Here is a 19,349-nt window from a genome sequence, read left to right as displayed (position 1 = left end):
TAGTGTTCAGTTGTTGTGCAGCAGGGGAGATGGAGAAAAAGAAAGTTCTAGCCAAGTGAATGTTCTTTACCAGCAAAGATGTTAACTTTTGTCAGAAGGTAGTTAATCACTGAGAGAGAAACAGATGAAGAAATTGGATAAAACATTTCCAGTTCCAAAAGTCTTTATTGATTGTGTCTCCCTCAAGAAAATTCAGCTCAATCTCTGAAACCCTCAAGTGATTAAACCTTGGGCAGTCCACTGTAGACAGAGCAAATGAGAATTGTTTCAAAACCAGACATGTAGAGCTAAGATAGTTAAAGTGAAAAAAGATTTCTTTTTCACTTTGAAATCCTAGCTGGGAGACGTAACCTGAGATGTTGATTTTAAGGTAAGAATTTTCTTAAGTACCACAATCTTGCTCTGTGTAACAGATCTCTGAATTTTGAAGCAATGAACTGTTTTATTTTCAGAGAATGAGTTCTCTTAAACACAAATCCAGAGTCTGGAAAATGGGGGACAGATTTCTGGTCCATCTCAGATAACTTGTGTACCTTGGTCTAATTTTTCCAAAGGTAATTAGAGTACAGAGAGATTGAAGCATCACTAAATGAGATGCTAAGACCTGTTAACAGTTGAGAGTTCCTTTTTTTTTCTCAGAGATGTGATGTTTTTACTCTCAAACCATCTCCTCTAGAAGACTGTAGCTATCCTTAAGTTGGAGTATGACCACTAGTATGTGATCCAAGGTATGCAATTTTCAGTATACAGCATGAAGGTCCTGGATAATTATGCTTGAATTACAGCTTGCTTTCTGGAAGGTCATAGTGTGCTGCTGAAGTAAAGCCCTTGGTTTCTCTGCTTTGGGGGTTTAGGATATGTGGCACATCAAAGACAGTAGGAAAAGGTCCTACAGTAGAAGACACTATGAGCTGATATTTGTTCTTTCTTGTGTTACACAAGAGTTTCTTTTCACTAGTTTATGTGCTGTACAGAAGTCTAACATAAAAAAACACAGGAAGACAAATTTAGGAAATCCACACTGTTAAAGTCAATTAACATTTTGTAACTAAAAACAAGAAGGTATTTGACTCAAAGAAGAAAAGTCAACAAAAACCTGACAGCCTTGTGAAAGATTTATCTTTTCCTGGGCAGTGATTCTGATTTTAGTTACACTTACAAGTATTGGACGGGTTGTAGTTTCAGAAGTTAGCACCTGTCAACCAGGCTATGATAATTGGTTGAGTGCATACTTTATAGTCACAAAAGTTTGTGAATCAAAAACTGGCTTAGATCACTTGAGCCAGCCTTCTTAAAACCTAGGGTTATCCTAACTGTTCTGGATCATCTTGGCTGAGGTCAGCATCTGAGCCAAGGATTCTTCCAAGAGAGACAATGGACTATGGTTCAAATCATGAACCTAATTTCACATTGGTGTAATTACATAACTGTGCTGAGTTTCATGCAAGCTCTTCCCTTGACTGGATTGACATCCCTGAGATTAGAATCTCCTTTAGCTCTCAGATTTCATGCAAGAGTTTTAAAACACCCATCAAACTTCCTAATTTTCCCCCGTAAAACCAAAGAGTAAACATAGGCCTAAGAAGGTTAAGGGATCATTCCCCAGAATCTGTTGAAGTATATATTCATTAGTTTTAAACAAGACCTTTCCATGCCTTTTTTGGACAGACAGCAAACATCTGGAAATTGTCATGGTTATAGACTTACTCTTAGACTATACCTTAGATCTAGGTGTATGGAATACCTAAAGTCCTGCTTTGTGTGAGGTTATGTTGTTCTAATAAAATCATAAGGTGTCACTGAAACAAATTATACAAAGAAAAGGTCATAAGTCTTCAACTTAAAAAATGGGCAATGAGGAGAAAGTGTGTCAGGATACCTGTGGCTGTCTACCAGAATAAAACAAGAAAGGGTAAAAAAGCCTTTAATTAGAGTAATTCATTAGATCTTCAGTATGCACCATCTTCATCCCCCACCATATATAACAAGGAATAATTATGGTACAGATAACACATGTACTTGAGGTAGCTGAGAGGCTAAAGGTGCCAAGTGGAACCTAATCTTGGGAAATTGCAACCTTGAAGCTAAAAGCTTGCACCTTAAAAGGTGGTGCATGGATCTTACACCAAGTGTAGAGGATAAACATTTCCAGAGGCTTATTTGTCTCCTATATGCAAAGTCAAATGAATGTCTTGTCAACAATGACAAGATTACTAATTTTAAATAGCTAAATATGAATTAGGTGACCAGGGCCTTTTAACTGCTTTAAAGAAGATAAGAGTCAAGTGTTTCACTGAAGTAATAAGCACAGAGGTGTCAAGTAGACAGACTCTATTTTCACTTGTACCAGGACAAATGGAGTACTAGTGGGGTGAAGTAATTAATACAATCATAGATAGGACTTGAAAGACTACCTAGTTCCAACCTCCCTACCATGGACAGAGACACCTTCCATTAGACCAAGGCACCAAGCCACATCCAACCTGGCCATGAACATTTCCAGGGATGAGGCATCCACAACTTCTTTGGGCAACCTGTTCCAGTGCCTCATCACCTGCACAGCAGAGAATTTCTTCCAAATATCTGATCTAAATTTATCCTCTTAAGTTTGAAGCCATTCCCCCTTGTTCTGACATTACATGGCCTTGTAAAAAGTCCCTCTCCGACTCTCTTGTAGTTTCTTAGGTAAGATGTTCCCAGAGCTTTCTTTTCTCTAAGCTGAACAAACTCAAGTGTCTCAGCCTGTCTTCACGGGAGAGTTGCTCCAGCTCCTCTGACAACCTTTATGGTTTCCCCTGGACTCTCTCCAGAAGCTTCATGTCTTTCATCCTTCTCATAGAGGCTACTCTCAATCCTTTCTCTGCCCAGTCTCTATTTGTGCTGGGTTTGTCCCAACCCAGGTAAAGTTCTCTACACTTGGTCTTGTTGAACTTCGCAAGATTTACATGGGATTTACCACCCCTCAAGCCTGTTAAAACCCCTCTGGGTGTCATCCCTTCCCTTGAGTGTCGACCGCACCACAAACTAAGTTTCTTGTTGGTAAACTTGCTGAGGGTACCTTCAATCCCACTGTCCATGTCACCAGTAAAGGTGTTAAACAGTACTAGTCCAAATATCAAACCCTGAGGAATGCCACTCATCACTGCTCTTCACTTGGACATCAAGCCACTGACAGTAACCCTCTGAGAGACTGAGACCATCCAGCTGATTCCTCTGGTCCATCCCTCAAATCCATGTCTCTCCATTTTAGAGGCATGTTGGAAAGAACAGTGTCAAATACTCTGCAGAAATCCAGGTAGATGTTGTCAGTTGCTCTTCCCTTTCTCACCAGTGTTGTAACCCCATCATAGAAGGTCACCAAATTTGTAAGGCACAGTTTGCCATTTGTGCCATGTTGGCTGTTACCAATCACATCCTTTTTTCCATGTGCCTTAGCATGTTTTCCAGGAGGCTCTGCTCCATGATCTTGCCAGATATGGTCTGTAGTTGTGTGGGTCTTCCTCCTTTCCCTTTTTAAAACCATGGATTTTTTTTCCCTTTTTTAGTCAGTTGTAACTTCATGGGTCTGCCAATCTCAAGTATGATGGATAGGGACTTAGCCACTTCACCTGCCAGTTCCCTCTGGACCCACAGATCCGTCTCATCAGGTTCTGTGGGCTTGTACATCTTCAGGTTCCTTAGATGGTCTCAAATCTGATCTTCGGTTGTAGTGGGTTTTTCTCCATTCTCCCGGTCCCTACCTTTGCTTTCTGCAACTCAGGTGGTTCCAGAATTATTCCGTTCAGTTCACAACATGTCCCCTGACTGTTTTGCTTCCTAGGCTTGTGCAAAATCTTCTGGAGACTTACTGTGGAGTTGAAGTTGCTGTACCCATGACTATTATCCATCTGTATTCCATACAATTATTATTTGTACCCTTGAATTCTCTGGAGATAAAATTAAAATAGAGCTTTTGTAATTTTTTTTTCCATCTCAAGCTTTTGTTTTTGTTTCCCCCTTCTCTTTAACAACCTTGTTTCCCAGGAGACCACTTGATATGTTTTCATGTTTCCAAGAGACTGCAGTTCAATAGGTTGAGAGTTAATTGGCAGCTGGGAGTTTCCAGATGTTTATATGCTTGCCCAAAAAGCTGTCCACTGGTAGTAAATGAACAGCTGGAAAGGCAATCCAAAAAAGCATCTTTTAGCTGATTGACATATGTCTGGAAAATATGACATGTTTGAGAGAAATGGAATTGAAATTAGGAACAGCTAAGAGCAAGTCCTTCATTATCAATAATTAGTCAATTAGATTTTTTGTTCAAATTCAGAAATAATTCACAAGCACTGTACTGACTCAGTCCTTACCACTCATAGAAGTAGATGACAGAAATAATGCATAGGCTTTACACTAACTTTCCTTAGGAGATGTGTTGAGAAAAGTTCATTATACTGCTGAACATTGGCAACTCAAAGGGGCTGGATGGTGAAAATTATTTATAATGGAATATGAAGTCTTTCACTCAAAAATCGTGTTCACATCCAGCTCAAACAGCTGACAGCAAGTGAGCTGTTGAGCTATTTAAGAACTTACTATCAAATACTTTTTTTCCCAGTGAAATAAATGGTTCTGTACACAATCATAAGTTTCAGCAGGGAAAATTGATTGTTCTGAAATTGTTTTCCATCTGGGAAATCAAAATAAAAACAAACAAGCAAGCAAGCAAACAAACAAACAAACAAAAAAACACACAACCAAACCACTTTTTCCACCAGTTTCTTATATATCTGCTCCATATGATATTATTTCTGGACTCAGTTGTTGAGTGTGTTGTATGTTGTAGTGTTCAGCTGAGTGTCCAGTGGTCTGTTCTTTAATCAACAGTCTCTGGGAAGGAAAAGCCCTTTGGAGGGGCCATATGGACTCACATTGATAGAGGTAACCTAGGAAAAGTAACACTTGAAAGAGGCTCTACAGTTGTCATTCCATGAAACACAACACAAAGGACAGATCAATTATTTTGATGTTTTGGGGGTGAATGGGGGGAGTCAGCAGGGCAGGGTGGTTCAAGAAATAGTATTGCCTTTCATTCTAGTGCAAAAGGAGCTGAAATATAGAAACACTTGTAGAACAGAATAATAGATATGTATTGTTTTATTAGAGACCACATGTTTCTGAAAAATATTATTTTAACTGATGGTTAATGCCATCAGTATATATGCCTTAGAGAATAATTTTGTGGTAAGTAAATGGAAGACAAAAAATATGCATGAACTCTCTTTTTCAAGTTCAAGACCAGTTATGAACATTAAGCTCTACTTTATCCTGTTTGGCCACAGTTAAGATGGAACCTCTTACTGTCTCTAGGCAACAAGGTCTTACTTACAATAAATGAGATAATATTTTTCATTAAAATATTACTTTTTACCTAACAAGAGTGGGACAGATTGTCATTCCTGTGCATGATGTATGAATAGGAAGTGACAATGAAACACTTCAACATTTGACTCTGGAAAGCAGGGTGGCTTTTTTGTCTGACCATATAAAAGGGTAGATTCCTTTTCCATTTCAGCGTCTTTTTGTCCATAACACCATGTTTGGGAAATCAGTGATGTTTGGACACATTCCACTAAGTATTGTTTCTAGAAGTTTGGCACTTCTACCACTTTCACCAATGCGTTTGGAGAGGACTTAGTGAAGCTTTCTCCCTGATGAGAACTTGCCTCCGTACACACGCAGTGTGGATCTTGGAAGGGAAATTTGCTCCTTCAGAGCAGAGTCGTCTTCTGTCTACTCAGTCTGAATTACAACCATGATACTGTAGGAGTTGCAGGACATTGTTAACCCGAACTGTCATCATGGTCATAACAATGAGAAGAAAAATATAGCTATCATTATGGAATAGTGCATAGTTTATCTCTGTAGCAGCGTGCTATAATGTGCTTAATTAGACTGTATCAGCTGCTCCACGTCTGCTACTAAAGGGAGACTTTCTTATTGTGTCTAGTAAACAGAGAGCTCTCAGCCTGTGATTTAGAACTGAAATTAAATTTAAGCATAGTTTCCCATTTGATTATTGAACTATGGGTGACTTTTAAGGATCCTTTTCAATCCAATACTTTTGCTAGCTGCAAGCTCTCTGCCACTCTTTCTTCCCCTTCTTTGGTAGATACAGAATAACTGACAACTCAACCACTTAAGGGGAAGAAATCAACATGATTCCAAGTTGAGTATGCAAACTTTTGCTGCTGCTCGGTCTCCTTCCTTGATTGTCACCTTCTGCTTCTGACTCTCAGTTACTGAGACATAATAAATGTGATTGGCTTGAGTATGCTGAAAGTAACAAAGCCTCCAGAAAGTAATACAGTGTAAGAAATAGTGAAAAAAAATGTTCTTTTTTTTTCCATGCCAAAATGTATCTTTATTGTGAGAGCAGTAAGGTGACTTCCACAAGACAATCTTTGAGAAAAAAAAAAATGTATGTTTATAAGAAAAAAAATCTCCCTAGTCTCTTCTATGTACTAATCTATTAAAAGGATTGTAAGGAAGAAAAGAACAAGTGTATATTTCTTCAGTAATGTTATCTAAGGAACCAACTTGGGAAAAACAGTGGACAAAATGTCACAGTGGTAATCAAAGCTGAAAAGTTCATAGTATACTGTTTACTCACCTGTTACATACTTTATATGTGCATGGGGAGAAGGTGAGTGGGTCAAAATGGAACATGTTTCTTTCTTTGGTAGACTTTCTGTACTCGTGCTGCTCTTGAAAGGTACCCGCAGCTTGAGGGACATGCTACCTGAACCTGGAAAGATAGGATTCCTCCATTTCAAGGAGCTGGAGAGGTGGCAGACATTCTGAAGTAATTTCAGAGAAAATGTCCTCTGCATAACAAGCACTTCTTTTGCTGCAGGGACTGGCAGGTTTTCAGTATACTGCAGTAAGAAGAAATAATTTGATCACATCAGGCTCACAACTGGAGTGAGACATTGCAACATCAACCAGTTTTAGGAGAAGGCAAACATGGATGTGGGGAGAGAAGGCAGAGCAGGGCCCTACCTTAACACGGCCTTGGCCTTTGTAGTTGATAAGATAACTTTTCGGAAGAATCAAGGACATAATCCACTGGAGTACTCCTGAAGTGCTAATGATCTGTGCGTCAGGGAGGTTTTGAACTGATTTTTTGGGCTTTGCTGTAATTATGTGTAAGGGTGGGAGCCAGAGAGCAGCAGCTAGCACAGGGTGGAAGCCTTCTGGTCAGATGCAAATAGGGCAACTACTTGTGGGTGCAAGCCAGGCTAAACAATAGAAGTACTCTTCTGCAGTAGAAAGCCCCAAGTCCTTGTATACCCTCTACTGAAAATACTTGATACAAAAGGAGGGCATGAGACCTTCAACATCATATGGCAATAAAGTGCTTATTCCCAGTGCTGCTGCTGGAACAGGAGCAGGATCTCATGCCCCACCTTACCACCACATGGAATCATTGAGATCCCTAATTCTGTGCATCCTTCTGTCTCTGGCACTTAAATATGTGTTCAAAGAACAAGCAGTCCTAGGTACACTGTTGCTCACAGGCCTCAGAGGAAGCAATGATAGCTTCATTTCGTGATTCTTGATTACTCCCTTGCTAAGGAGAGACTTTTATGATTGATTTACTGGGAATGGGATGATGACAGGAAAATGGTTTTTTCTACGTCTCAATTTTAAATGGATCTTCTCTGAAGCAGTGCTGTTACTGAGGTTATGCTTTTTTGTTTACAGGCTGTGCCTTCCTAACATACTGCGAAAGGGAGTCTGCTCTAAAGGCCCAGAGCGCACTGCATGAACAGAAGACACTGCCGGGGGTGAGTCCAGACTGATAACATTTTTTTTTTTTTTAATCTAAAATGAGTTACCTATGGAGTTCTCATCTCAGATTTGGAAGCATAATGTCTCCGTTTGTTTGGATGATTCACTATTTGCATTGGGCTAATAAAATCAAGATACCACCAACCCACCCAAATGGTTTCCATGCACAAAAAAAAAATAAAAGGATTTTTGTTTTTATTGGTAGTCAGGAAAACAGTAATTAACTGGTTATGGGCTGGGTCTTACCAACCTTACTCAGCCGAGGAGAGTCTTTAGGATTCTGACCACTACAATGAAACGTTAGAAGTGCTCACCAGGTATTTCTTCATATTATTTTTCTTCTCTGAAGCAAGGTGTGACCGCAGGAAATCAAGAAACAGATCACATTATTGAGTTATCACAAAATGAAAACATATTCCTGATGACAAAGTGGTTTGACTCAGTTACTTTAGTATTCAAGCAGCTGTAGCAGATTGGAAAGGCGGTGAGACAAGGAGAAAAGAGAGAGAGGAAAGATGAACACAGGATAACGAGGAAAATTATTCACATGAGCAAGATCTAAGGTTCAGACAACACAAGCAAAACTAAAAATAGAATCAGCATTATGTGGGGAAGACCTGCCCTGCTGGGATGGGTTTCTAGTTTAGCAGTTACCCGGTGGAGGGGAGCAGAGAGATAGAGACTATTTAGATTCAACCAACGTACGTTGATTGGGAACAGCCAAGTCCTCCTGTAGCTAGAATAGGGGTGATTTCCCAATGACACAAAAGTCAGTGATCAAGTAATTAAGAGGGGGATCCTGAGGGTTCCAGGTTGCATCTAAAATGAGAAGAAACCTATCCAAAAGTCTGCCCTAATTAGTTGGTGTTGAATGACTGAATCCTGCGTAGCCATAACCTTTCCATCAGACCTAAGACACATCCCTTGTTCTATGGTGCTGAAGGAAGTGTTGACTCTGCTCTGCTTGTTTCCATCATCCCGGGTCTATCTACCTATCTCTAAGCCACCTTGCCAGTATGAAGATACCTACGCACTTGCTCGTCTACATCTATCTTTGCTTAAAAGGCCATACCTTATGTAAATATATATGTACTTCATTCCCTAAAAATATTTCTGTCAGCTGACGACTCCCTCTGAACAATTTTTTTTCCTAGAGACTCCTTAGCAGCAGATTGAAAGTAACTTCACTCTTGTTGGGGGTTAGCTTTTTCTTCCCCCTACGCCTCTATGATGTTTTCTTTTTACTTCTGTCTTTTCTGAATGATAGAACTGGATGTTCGAAAAATGAAAATGTGTTGAGTAAAGATGTTTCAGGTAATATTTTAACTGATTTTTTTTGAAATTTGCTTGAAATCAAATATGTATTTATCAAAACTATAGATAGGTATGTGTCATGTATTTAAAGAGATGAAATGAAATTCCAAATGTTTCCATTAAGACTGTTTGCTCTTCTCATTAGGAGCCAGACCACTCATTTGCACACGGAACCCTTATTTTCTCTGTGAGGCTAAAATCTCATCTTGAATTTGTATGATGCGAATATCTTCAAGAAGACAGTGAGATTGAAGGCTCGTAGTTGGAGAGGGAGGGCAAGTGATGTTTAGGATTTTTTTTTTCCTTTTTAGTTCTTTATAGGTCCACAGTTCTGAATCTCAATCTGTGTTTTAGGGACTTCAAATCACAAAAGTCTTAAAGTCAAAACTGTCATCTTGGACAGTAGCAAAATTCAACCAGCTTTTGCTTTACGATCAAAACTTCCTGCAGAGGCTACAGTGGTTGATTCTAGACTACAGGGAAACAATTTCTTCTTTGGTTTGTGTAGTTTCTATTACATATACACCATACTGACTTTAGAGGCTTTTTTTTTTGTTTTCTTTTACACTTTCAGGAGACACATCAGGATCTGATTGAATCGGGAACAGTGAATCTTCTGTCTAAAATAGCAACAAGGTTTTTGAGAGTTCTGAACACTGAATTCTCCCTTCCCTTTCATTACCAGTTCTATTTGTCTCAGGATAAAGGTTTACTTTCCAGCAACAAACCCTCTGCATGCAGCTTTCTGCCAAGTTTCTGAACTCATCTTCTGAATGATGTCACTGTAGTTTATTTAAGGAAACCAGTCTTGTCTCTTGATAAACTATCATGCCTGGATACTGTTTTATAGTTCCTATGTGAGTAGCAGGGAATTATTTATTACTTACCTGTCTGTTCTTGATAACATACACCAACAATATCAACCATAGTTCATCAACATAAAATAAAAAGCACTTTTAAGGTCAGTGGTCTAAGTCCTCGTTCACGTGAGTTCACAAATGACATATATGTAACATCTTCTCTTGAGACTCTACTACCTATGACACAAACAACATTGAGGAGGCTTCAAAAATAATTAACAGGCCTGGAAAAGGAAAAAGTAAATAGTACTAGAGTAAGCTATTCTTTCCCATCCCCCAGATAACAGTACATTTTCCTGCTCTTGCAATATTGCTCTTTGTGTTCTTTGTATTATAAAACACAGAAATTAGTCATTTTAAATAATATTCACATGAATGTTAATGTATGGAAATGGTGAGGCATGAGGAGTTTTTGTCCAGATTCAGACGCTTTGCCTCTTAGCTATGTATCACTTTGTTTTTAGTGGAGTGGCTGCATGCACATATTTTACAGTAATTACTTTCTGGATGTGCTTTGTAAGATGACAGAAATATGTTTCACATATTTCTATGTTATATGTGGGGCATAAACTCATCTTGTGGAATAATCAAAAGACTTCCAAGCAGGTATGTGTTGATTAATAAAGTCTTTATGGCATTTTGTTTTTGGGCGGGAAGGAATCATGATAGATATTTTGAAGCAACTAGAATGGAATGTAAAACGTAAAATTATCAGTTGGATCCTTTTCATCTGAATGACTGAATTAGGATCTTTTGGACAGCTTGAAATTGTTTTGCCTAAAACAGAAGGTTAATGTAGCAGAGTATGTATGTGTGTGTAAAGAGCGCTTTGTGAGTTTTGGACAATCCAAATTCTAGCGTTTACTTGTGATTGTTTATTTTACATATAATAGACTAGCTGGATGATGAAGTATATTACTTCTTTAATAATTTATAGAAATGCTTTGATGTTGCAGTAATTACATTAAAGGTCACATATCAAAGGTAATTTGGTTGAGCAGCTGTGATGGTTTCTCAGAAGCAATCAATATTGCTGTCCATGGCGCTGATTTCACCAAGGGGACTGCCAGATTAAAGGAGGCTTATTACCAGACAGACAGACACGGGGGAAATCAAGAACAGATTGGAGAGATGCACTATTCTTTTCCTCACCTATAATTAACACTGTTCACCATAATCTGTGCTAATCCTTCATAGTGGGAAACCACCTTGGGTTGTTTTGTTTTGTTTTGTTTTGTTTTCCTAAAATTATAAAAAGTGAATCAGGCAAGGAAGAGTAATTTGGGGGAGCAGGAGAGAGAAAGTAGAAAAAGTAAAAGTTGATTCACCCCAGGGATTTCTGATGCTGATATATACCTCAATGACAAAATGGGATAACAAAAACACAGCTTTGGTGAAAGCATGGGGAAGGGGGAAAGTGATCTAGACAATGACAGTGCAACGTATGGGAGAATTATCTGCCTGCAGATTTGGTATAATGTTATCGATTTGCCCCACAAAGCTCCACAGGAAATGAAGTCAGGGAAATAAAATTATGTTTTAAGTGTAGTCATTTTTGTTACAAATTATAGTGAAGTGAACTTTTTCTCCCCTTTCTTTTTTTCTTTCTGCAGTGAATGGCAGAGGATAATGCTGAGAAATGTAATTATGCTATCAAGATCTACTTTTATTTATAGCACAAATAAACTGAGCTCATGTATGATAAGCACAGCAGCACTTTTTTTTTCCTCTAGTTCTTTGTGGCTCTCTCAGGCAATGGGAGTGAACAGTCCATGTATACTTGGTTGGAGGCACTGTCTCTTTGTATAATGTTAAAACATTCTTGTAAGACTTGCAAAGAATAACTATGAAATTAAGTAGCTAAGAAACTGTTAACCTCAGCAATCTGCAGAGCTTATTCTGTCTGGGAAATAGACTGGGTTTTCTTACTGTATCTGTTCCTCCTGAAAGGGAGAGTAGTACTTCTGGTATGCTAAATTTCTCAGTGCGTAACATAATTAGTTTTCTTCCTAACTGTTCTGATATCCTTTGTCTCTTCTGCCATCTAGAAAAAACACATTCTGTTTTATTCATTGTATGCAAAAATATGCATCTCTAACATTAGAAGATAGGTAAGCTCATAAAACTCGTATTAAACTGCTTTTAAAACAAACAAACCAAAAAATAAAAACCACTCTCTAACTGAAATAAAGTTGCCCTTAGTTTAAAAAAAAAAAAAAAAGACAGTTTTTCTATGTTATTGGTCATATCTGGCTCAAATTCTTATGTATATGTGAGGAAAGACCTGAACATGGAGGGGAGGAGGGAGAATGCCTTGCAAAGACTAGCCTCTCTTAAAACCTTGTAATAAGGCTTAAATGAGACATAAGTGTCATCTGGACTTCAGAAGTTCTACACATATAACATTGATTTCACTGTTCAAGCAGACTTTGAAATTTTATGATCTTATTGCCCTTTTTTTTTTTAAATGTTTCAAAGCTTTTTTCCAAAAGCTTGTTAGGAAACCATTAAACCACATATCACCCTGCATGCTATGTTATGCCAAAAATGGTATTATATTCCCTCAACTTCCCATTTCAAAAGTTGTCTCTACTGATGTAAATTGCAATTTGGTCAGCAGTGGTAGGCTGGATGGGTTCCACTGATTAAAGTAGCCTGCTGAACACACAGCCTGCTCACCATGCCCTTTAGATTTTGAAAGAAAACACATTTAATTGTTCCCTTGGGAGAAACATGTCTGTTTTCTGAAGTTAAAAATGAAGATGAAAAGGAATAAAAACAGATTTGAGGGAAGAGACTTGTAAAAAAAAAAAAAAAAAAAAAGAAAAACAAAACCACCAACAAGAAACTAAAAAAAAAACAACCAAAGAAACAAAAAAAACCAAACCAAACCAAAAAAACCCCCCAACTAGTCCTGTAGAAATTCTCCAAAAATTGTCTCTAAAATCTTTGGGTGTCAATGTCATGGTTAAAGAGACTTTTTTTTTTTTTTTTTTTTTTACACCTTATTTCCTACTTCCTATTGACCAGCAAGTAAAGGGCCTTTTGGATCTTGCTTTGGGTTAAGGAGGGAGAGGAGAGGGAGAGGAAGCTATATGCACTTTCCATTTACTAAAAAACCCTGTAGTTTGACAGTGCTGTTCTGTTCACCAGATGAGATGAAACACCTGGGTCCTATCTGCTTGGTAAACATTAAAGTTCCATTTCACTAGTTAAAGATTGGCTTCTGTATCCCTATAAGGCAGCCTCTAGAATACAAAGTAAACTCTCTCGCTGCTACCCAGTCCAAAGTGCTTTGAAGAAAAAGAATACAGTTCCAGCATCCTGAGAGAACCAGTGTGTTGGATGCATGCTGCTATCTCAGCTGAGACTGGTGTATTCATCACCTTTGTGAGGGTTAACCAAGCTCAGCCTGATATGCAAAACGGGAACAGGGCTTCTCAGCTCCGAGATTTGGTGGCATCTGAAAAATGATACATAAAAAAATAAATTATAAAGGTAGCATTGTCTTGTCTTTTTAATTTGACACCTTTTGGGTCTCTAAGGATGATTTCCAAGTTATTCAACAAAAGCTTTTGCTGGACCTTCATTTGCTTTATGTGTTATTCAATGACAACTTTTCTCTCTGACGTGTCTGCCATACGAGGATCAATCTAATTTTATGTACAACTGTAAAGATGAATGATAAGTAGAAAGGATTCAGGCAAGTACAAGCTGAATAAATTATAAAGGGCAAATGATGACAGGACTGGGGGTCCCAAGAGACAGTGATATGATAACAGAAACTAAAGACGAATTTATGATGGATGTAGTTAGCATGTACTGAGGCTGTTAATTCTTCAGGGTAGTTTTACAACTTCTTATGATTGGAGCAATCAAAGTATTTCATTTTAAAGAGATGCTGTATATTTTCACTTGTCTGTTCTGCATATTTGTATGTATGTCCTCATTTACATGCATAGCAGTAAACTCCCATAGGCTAGTCAAGCTTACCTCCCATCAAAGGACCTCTATTCTCCAAACCATAATGCCACTGTTTATGCATAAATAAATAGATAATGTATAACAATTTGAGGGCAAAGCTGGATCTCAGGAAAAAAAAAGTTTGCATTTTCATAGAACACAGCAATCAAATTTTTTTACACCCTGCAAGCAGCTGAACACCTTCAGCTACCTTCAAAGCCAAGCCTAGAGATTGAGTTAGCTCACAGATCCCTGATGAAAAATGCTATATAACAAGTTTCAGGTAGGTCAAATTTTGGGCTTAAGCTGCTTTAAGAGCAGCTGATGCAGCATCATAAAGTTAGAAGCAAATCTGATCTCAGAGCAGTTCTTGATTGCATTTCATTCATACTCTTATTTCTAACTCTTGTTCCTTATTATTAAGGATATTTGCATGAAAATGATCTTTTCTCCTTCCTCTGAAGAGTTATCTCTTGTCTGTGAGTAATGCTTACTCTGGCCTACATTTGTGAATGCCATGGCTTGATTCTGACTTCATTTACACAAGTGTAAATCAGCAGTGATCTGATTGAGGTCAAGGGATTTATATGGCGTAGGAAAGAGCAGACTCAGCTATATTTATCACTGCTGAAATGATGTCATCGTGAAGAGTACCATAGCTCTAAATGAGGAAACATATTTTTACCAAGAATCTTTGCATGTGAATATATGTTCTCACAGAACTCTGAGCATCCCTGACACCTACTGGGCCATTCAATAGTTCCCATGGACTTTTTACTAGAGAGAGATCCCAGTTCTAAACTGTAGGAATTAAAGGTGGTTCAGTATTAGATACTAATGAACCCTAAGCACTTCTATTCCAAGTTACATCACCCTACTGATTCAGCAGTGATGGGATACCAAGCCTCCTCTCGTTATCCCACGTTCCCAGTCACAGAGAGACAGAGGAAGAGGACAGGCACCCTTTAGCACTTCATTCTTTCAGTCATATGGATGCTAGAGTGTGACATTACCTAGTCCAGGAGTCATTGTTTGTAGGCTAACCTTTCCACAAACACCCACTTCCCATGTTTGCACTACATAGTAATGGAGAATCATGTACTGGTTGTGATCTGTAGTGCAAGGCCTATGTAAGCTTTTAGCAAAGTACTTAGTCAAAAATCCTGTATAACTATGGGATTTGGATTTCTACCTATGTAGATAGTGATATACCCATCTATACTGTAGGTTTGCCAGGGACAGCTGTACTGCTCTCAGCCTACACTGGTATAAGCTCTCTGCTCTACGTTTTTCATGCAGTGTTTACACGCCTTAAAATCATTCAAATACTCAGTGACAAGAAAGTAATTTTTTTTAAGTACAAAGGTTGAAGACCACACACAAGGGTGATGGATGGATGTACACCTGCCACCGAGATAATTATCGTTGAACCCCACAGACCCATGTCTTGGTCTAATTTAATTTAAATAGCACATATAACAGCAATGAAAACATGAAAACATGGGCTTGAATGCTGTGGAGCAACTACATTCCCTGACTGCAGTTTCTAGAGGGTGTTTATATAGTAAGGACTTGAATCTTGCCTGAAACATTATTTCTGTTAGTGCTACTTATGTTATGTAGGTTAAGAACATCTACGGATGTTGAAAACATTTCAGTTGCAGAGTAGACAGGCTGCAAGCCTTACTATGTGAAATCCAGACACTGGCTGCAGATCTTTAAAAAAAAAAAATTAAAAAGTTGTGTTGCCTGTATTAAATAATCTAAAAGCATGATTCACGCATTAAACTTGAAACTGTTCTTTAAGTGAAGAACACCTTTTAAAGAACTATCTCAGCTGGAATGCTTTTGGGAGTGGCAAAAACTGTCCTGTCTCTCCACTTACGGATAACTTCTAATAGGACTTGACGTGATACAACCCATTTAGCTTCTGCGTTTCCCTTCTGCTGCACTCTTACTTTGGCAGGGAGAAAGTGGTGGGGATCGACTGACCATGAGATTGCACTATCAATTCAGGCAAGCAGGTATCTTAAGTGACTTTGCTCTGTTGAGTAGCTGCGGTGAGAGACTTACAGTGGCACCACATGTATGAGTTGCTGCACTTGGCAGGTTCCCAGCAATGTCAAATCTCTCTGATTAGTTTCTGTAAGTACAAGGACAAAATTAAGCTAACCTATTTTTCAAAGAAGAAATGTGCATTTCCCATTTTTCTCTTTAATGGGAACTTCTTATATCTTATTTCCCATACTTTTTCTCCCTCCCCTTCCTACCATGTCATCCCTTTTAAAAAAAAATCTTGTTAAAATACAACTGCTTGTAAAAACATGTGCCTTCTAATTTCTTTGATTTCTCTAACGTATTTCAACCTTGATACACATTCATTTTCAGCACCAAATGAATCCTATGGTGCTGAGGTAGTTGTTCCCTTTCTTTCCCCTTAGGTATGGTAAACTACAGTCCTCGAAGCCTCTGCTACTTTCTAGTCTGTATTTTCTTTGGCGTGTTGTGAAAAATGACTGTTCTGATCACTGGCAGGTTTTGGCATAGCAAGTCTTGTCCAGCTATAACTAATCCATTCCAAGCTCAGGTTGCTCCTTCAAACAGATGAGGAAAATTTATTTTCTCTTGTTCTTAGAATGGCTCTGTAATTTCTATGCTAGTGCAGTGACTTTGCATGGTATATACGTAACTGATAAGACATGCTGGCATGAGTTTCTTATTTCATTTATAGCTTTGATCACTGGAAGAGCATTTTGTTTTTAGGATGGTAAAACTGGAATCAGTTTTTCTTGGTCTTTTTATTTGTGGTTAGCTTACTGTCAAGGTCTTCCTTGGTAAATATCTGGGATGTTGCTTCTGTCCTTTGCATTACTTTGTAGTGTCCTTTCTCAACAAAGTCACACTAGTGTCTCATGTCTGGCCGAACATCATTTTCTCCTTTTCTCCTCCATCCCATCTTATCCTGCACATCTGTCCTTGCCATTTCTTATCTCCTTTATAGATTTGGTGGAAACATTAGCCTATGTTCCCATAATGCCTACTTGGTGAAATGAGTTGAGATTACAGCTGCTGAGGAGGAACACCTTACTTCCCGTATATTTTTCCCAGACAAAAGTAGAGACTTAACTTGCTGATCCTGTTCACGTTTTGTGGTACCACACACATATAAATTGCAGAGTTGGTTTGTTCTAAATCTGATGTCTCTGAAAATTATGAAGCTTGGTGTATATAAGTTTTTCAATGTACCTTTGTGTTGCCTAAGAGAAACAAGGCAACAGGAGAGGGTTGTACATGCTATGTTCTCTTGTCTATTCTTCCTTCAAACAGCTGGGGAGTGACTAGGGATTGATTTCTGTGTCCCTGCTTATCCCGCACAGGAGAAGGGAGGTGGGATGTATACCGCAAGGCAAACCTTGCAGGATAGCTGTTTTGGTGGTAGCAGCCTCCTGCTCCCACCTTGTTATTTCTTCTGCTACTGCACCTTCACATTGCTTGATATGACACATGCTTTCACCTGGGAGGGGAGAAGCTAAGACACTCCTGGGGAAGCTGGGCATGTGTCACTAGCATTCAACAAGCATAGTGTTTCTGAGAAGATCCTGAGAAAATACTTGCATTTGTGGGCTTTGTATGTTTTTTCTGGAAAATATAGTACAGGCTTTACAAATGTGGATATACTACAAAGAGTAAAATACAGATGTGACTCCCTTCAAAGGTAGTGTCTCCTGTCCCAGTGGAGGTCCCAAATTTATCTATATTGTTATGTGTTTCTCTTTTATTTTTATTCTATTAAGCCTTAAACCTTTTCCATCAGCACTCTGAACCCAAGCTGTCATAGCGCAATGGTAATACCTCTAAAGTGAGCCTGTCCAAACTAATTGAGCCGTCCTTGTTGAGTGAAGTGCAACAATTAAGCAGACAGCACAAATAGGTCCATATAAATCAAGTATTTACAATTATTCCTGTTTGGATAATCTAATGTGATATTCACTGTGCAGCTAAAAAATATGTTTCCCAGTGAGGAGGGGCTCTTATTCAGCACTCTTGTTGGCTGGGTGTAAAGCCAAAGTAACCCCATGCGCTCTTGCGGAATTTAAGCTTCTCTATATCAGTGCAACTCAAATGAGAATCTCATTCTCTTACTTTAGATGCTCTGTGAAGCTGCCTCCCTTCAGCTGCGTTTGCACTTTGGAGATACAGCCAGGGAAGCTGGAAGGTCATTTTTTTTTTTTTTTTTTTTCTTTCCCTTGGCCAGGGTTGAGTTGTTGAACTCACTCACTTGGGGGAATCCAGCTTCCTTTGAGCACCTCTTCACTCTCCAGTACTGAAACACTGACTGACAATTGAGTTACTCTCCAGATCTGGCATTGCTGCTGGTTTTCTGCATAGCGTTGGATCAGATCCCCTCATTACTGGTGCCTCTCTTTCTTGGTAATAGCACCTTATGGCTGTGTCCTACCTTTCCACTAATTTCAGCTGAAAACTGATAGCAGTCCCAGTTGAAAGGCAGGGCATTTATACCAGTAGATTTATGTTAAAAGGCAGATTGCTGCTACTTTCTGCTTCATTTCTTCTCAGGATACATTGCTCCTCCTTCCCTCCTCCTGGTCCCCGCCTCTGCTCAAGCAACACACTGTGTTGCTGGGCAATTTTCACCAACTTAATCACATTTGGGCCCAGTGTTTTTCCTGCAGACCCTTGAGTGTGCAGTGCTTAGGCCTTGGTTATTAGTTTACACAATAAATGAAGCCCATTAGAGGAGGATAATCAGGGCTTGGAGAAGGCCACCTCACTCGTTATCTGAGGAGGTTATGTTAAGCCTCTGTAGTTATTAATCATACTTTCCCATGCAGATAGCTGAAGATTAAGAGTCACATTTATCCTCTTTGCTCCTCATTCTTTCACACTGACGTGCAAACGCTCCTTATAATCGTTGTTATTATGGTTATTCATAGCCCATCCAGGCAGCCAGTCAGCTCCTGAGATGTCACTTGAAGTCTTGCACCTGTCCTGATAATACAGATCAGAGCCACTGGAGGTCTCTCCGTTTATAACTTGAAAAACATCCTTGAGAGTCCTAGAAAGTCTCTGCTAGCTATTATTGAATTGCAGTGTCTTGTCCAGAGGCCAAGAGAATTTTGAACAGAAGCCGACACTATTATAAGAGCCAAGTTTAACAGCAATCCTCTTGATTTCACTTGCTTTGCTTTTTAATACCAGCTCTAACCTTGAACTTTGTCTAAGATGATATGCTACCTTGTGGTATTTTGAAATCTAGCCTAATGCCCTCTTAATCAGCACAAATGACCCTTTTTCCATTTTTAAAGCACTTAAGTCAACTGGGAGAAGAACAGAACTGCACCAGGTGGACTCAACATTGTT

General features: G+C 38.9%; 1 protein-coding gene across 16 annotated transcripts in view; it reads left to right on the top strand.

Annotated features, from left to right (window-relative positions):
- Window positions 1-19,349, top strand: part of CELF4 (CUGBP Elav-like family member 4) — a 700,139-nt gene that overhangs the window by 83,590 nt on the left and 597,200 nt on the right. For all 16 annotated transcript variants that reach the window (XR_003529771.1, XM_027656113.1, XM_027656114.1 and 13 more), the window contains exon 2: window positions 7,744-7,826. Coding sequence is in view for 15 of the 16 variants with exons in the window: in XM_027656113.1 (XP_027511914.1) it covers window positions 7,744-7,826 (83 nt within the window). In the remaining variant the exon portion in view is untranslated. The remainder of the gene's footprint in view (window positions 1-7,743; window positions 7,827-19,349) is intronic.

Source organism: Corapipo altera, unplaced genomic scaffold (assembly GCF_003945725.1).
Source record: "Corapipo altera isolate COAL_440 unplaced genomic scaffold, ASM394572v1 61553, whole genome shotgun sequence".
Lineage (NCBI taxonomy): Eukaryota > Metazoa > Chordata > Aves > Passeriformes > Pipridae > Corapipo > Corapipo altera.
Note: the sequence above shows the minus strand (reverse complement) of the source record. Positions and strands in the feature narration are given on the sequence as shown.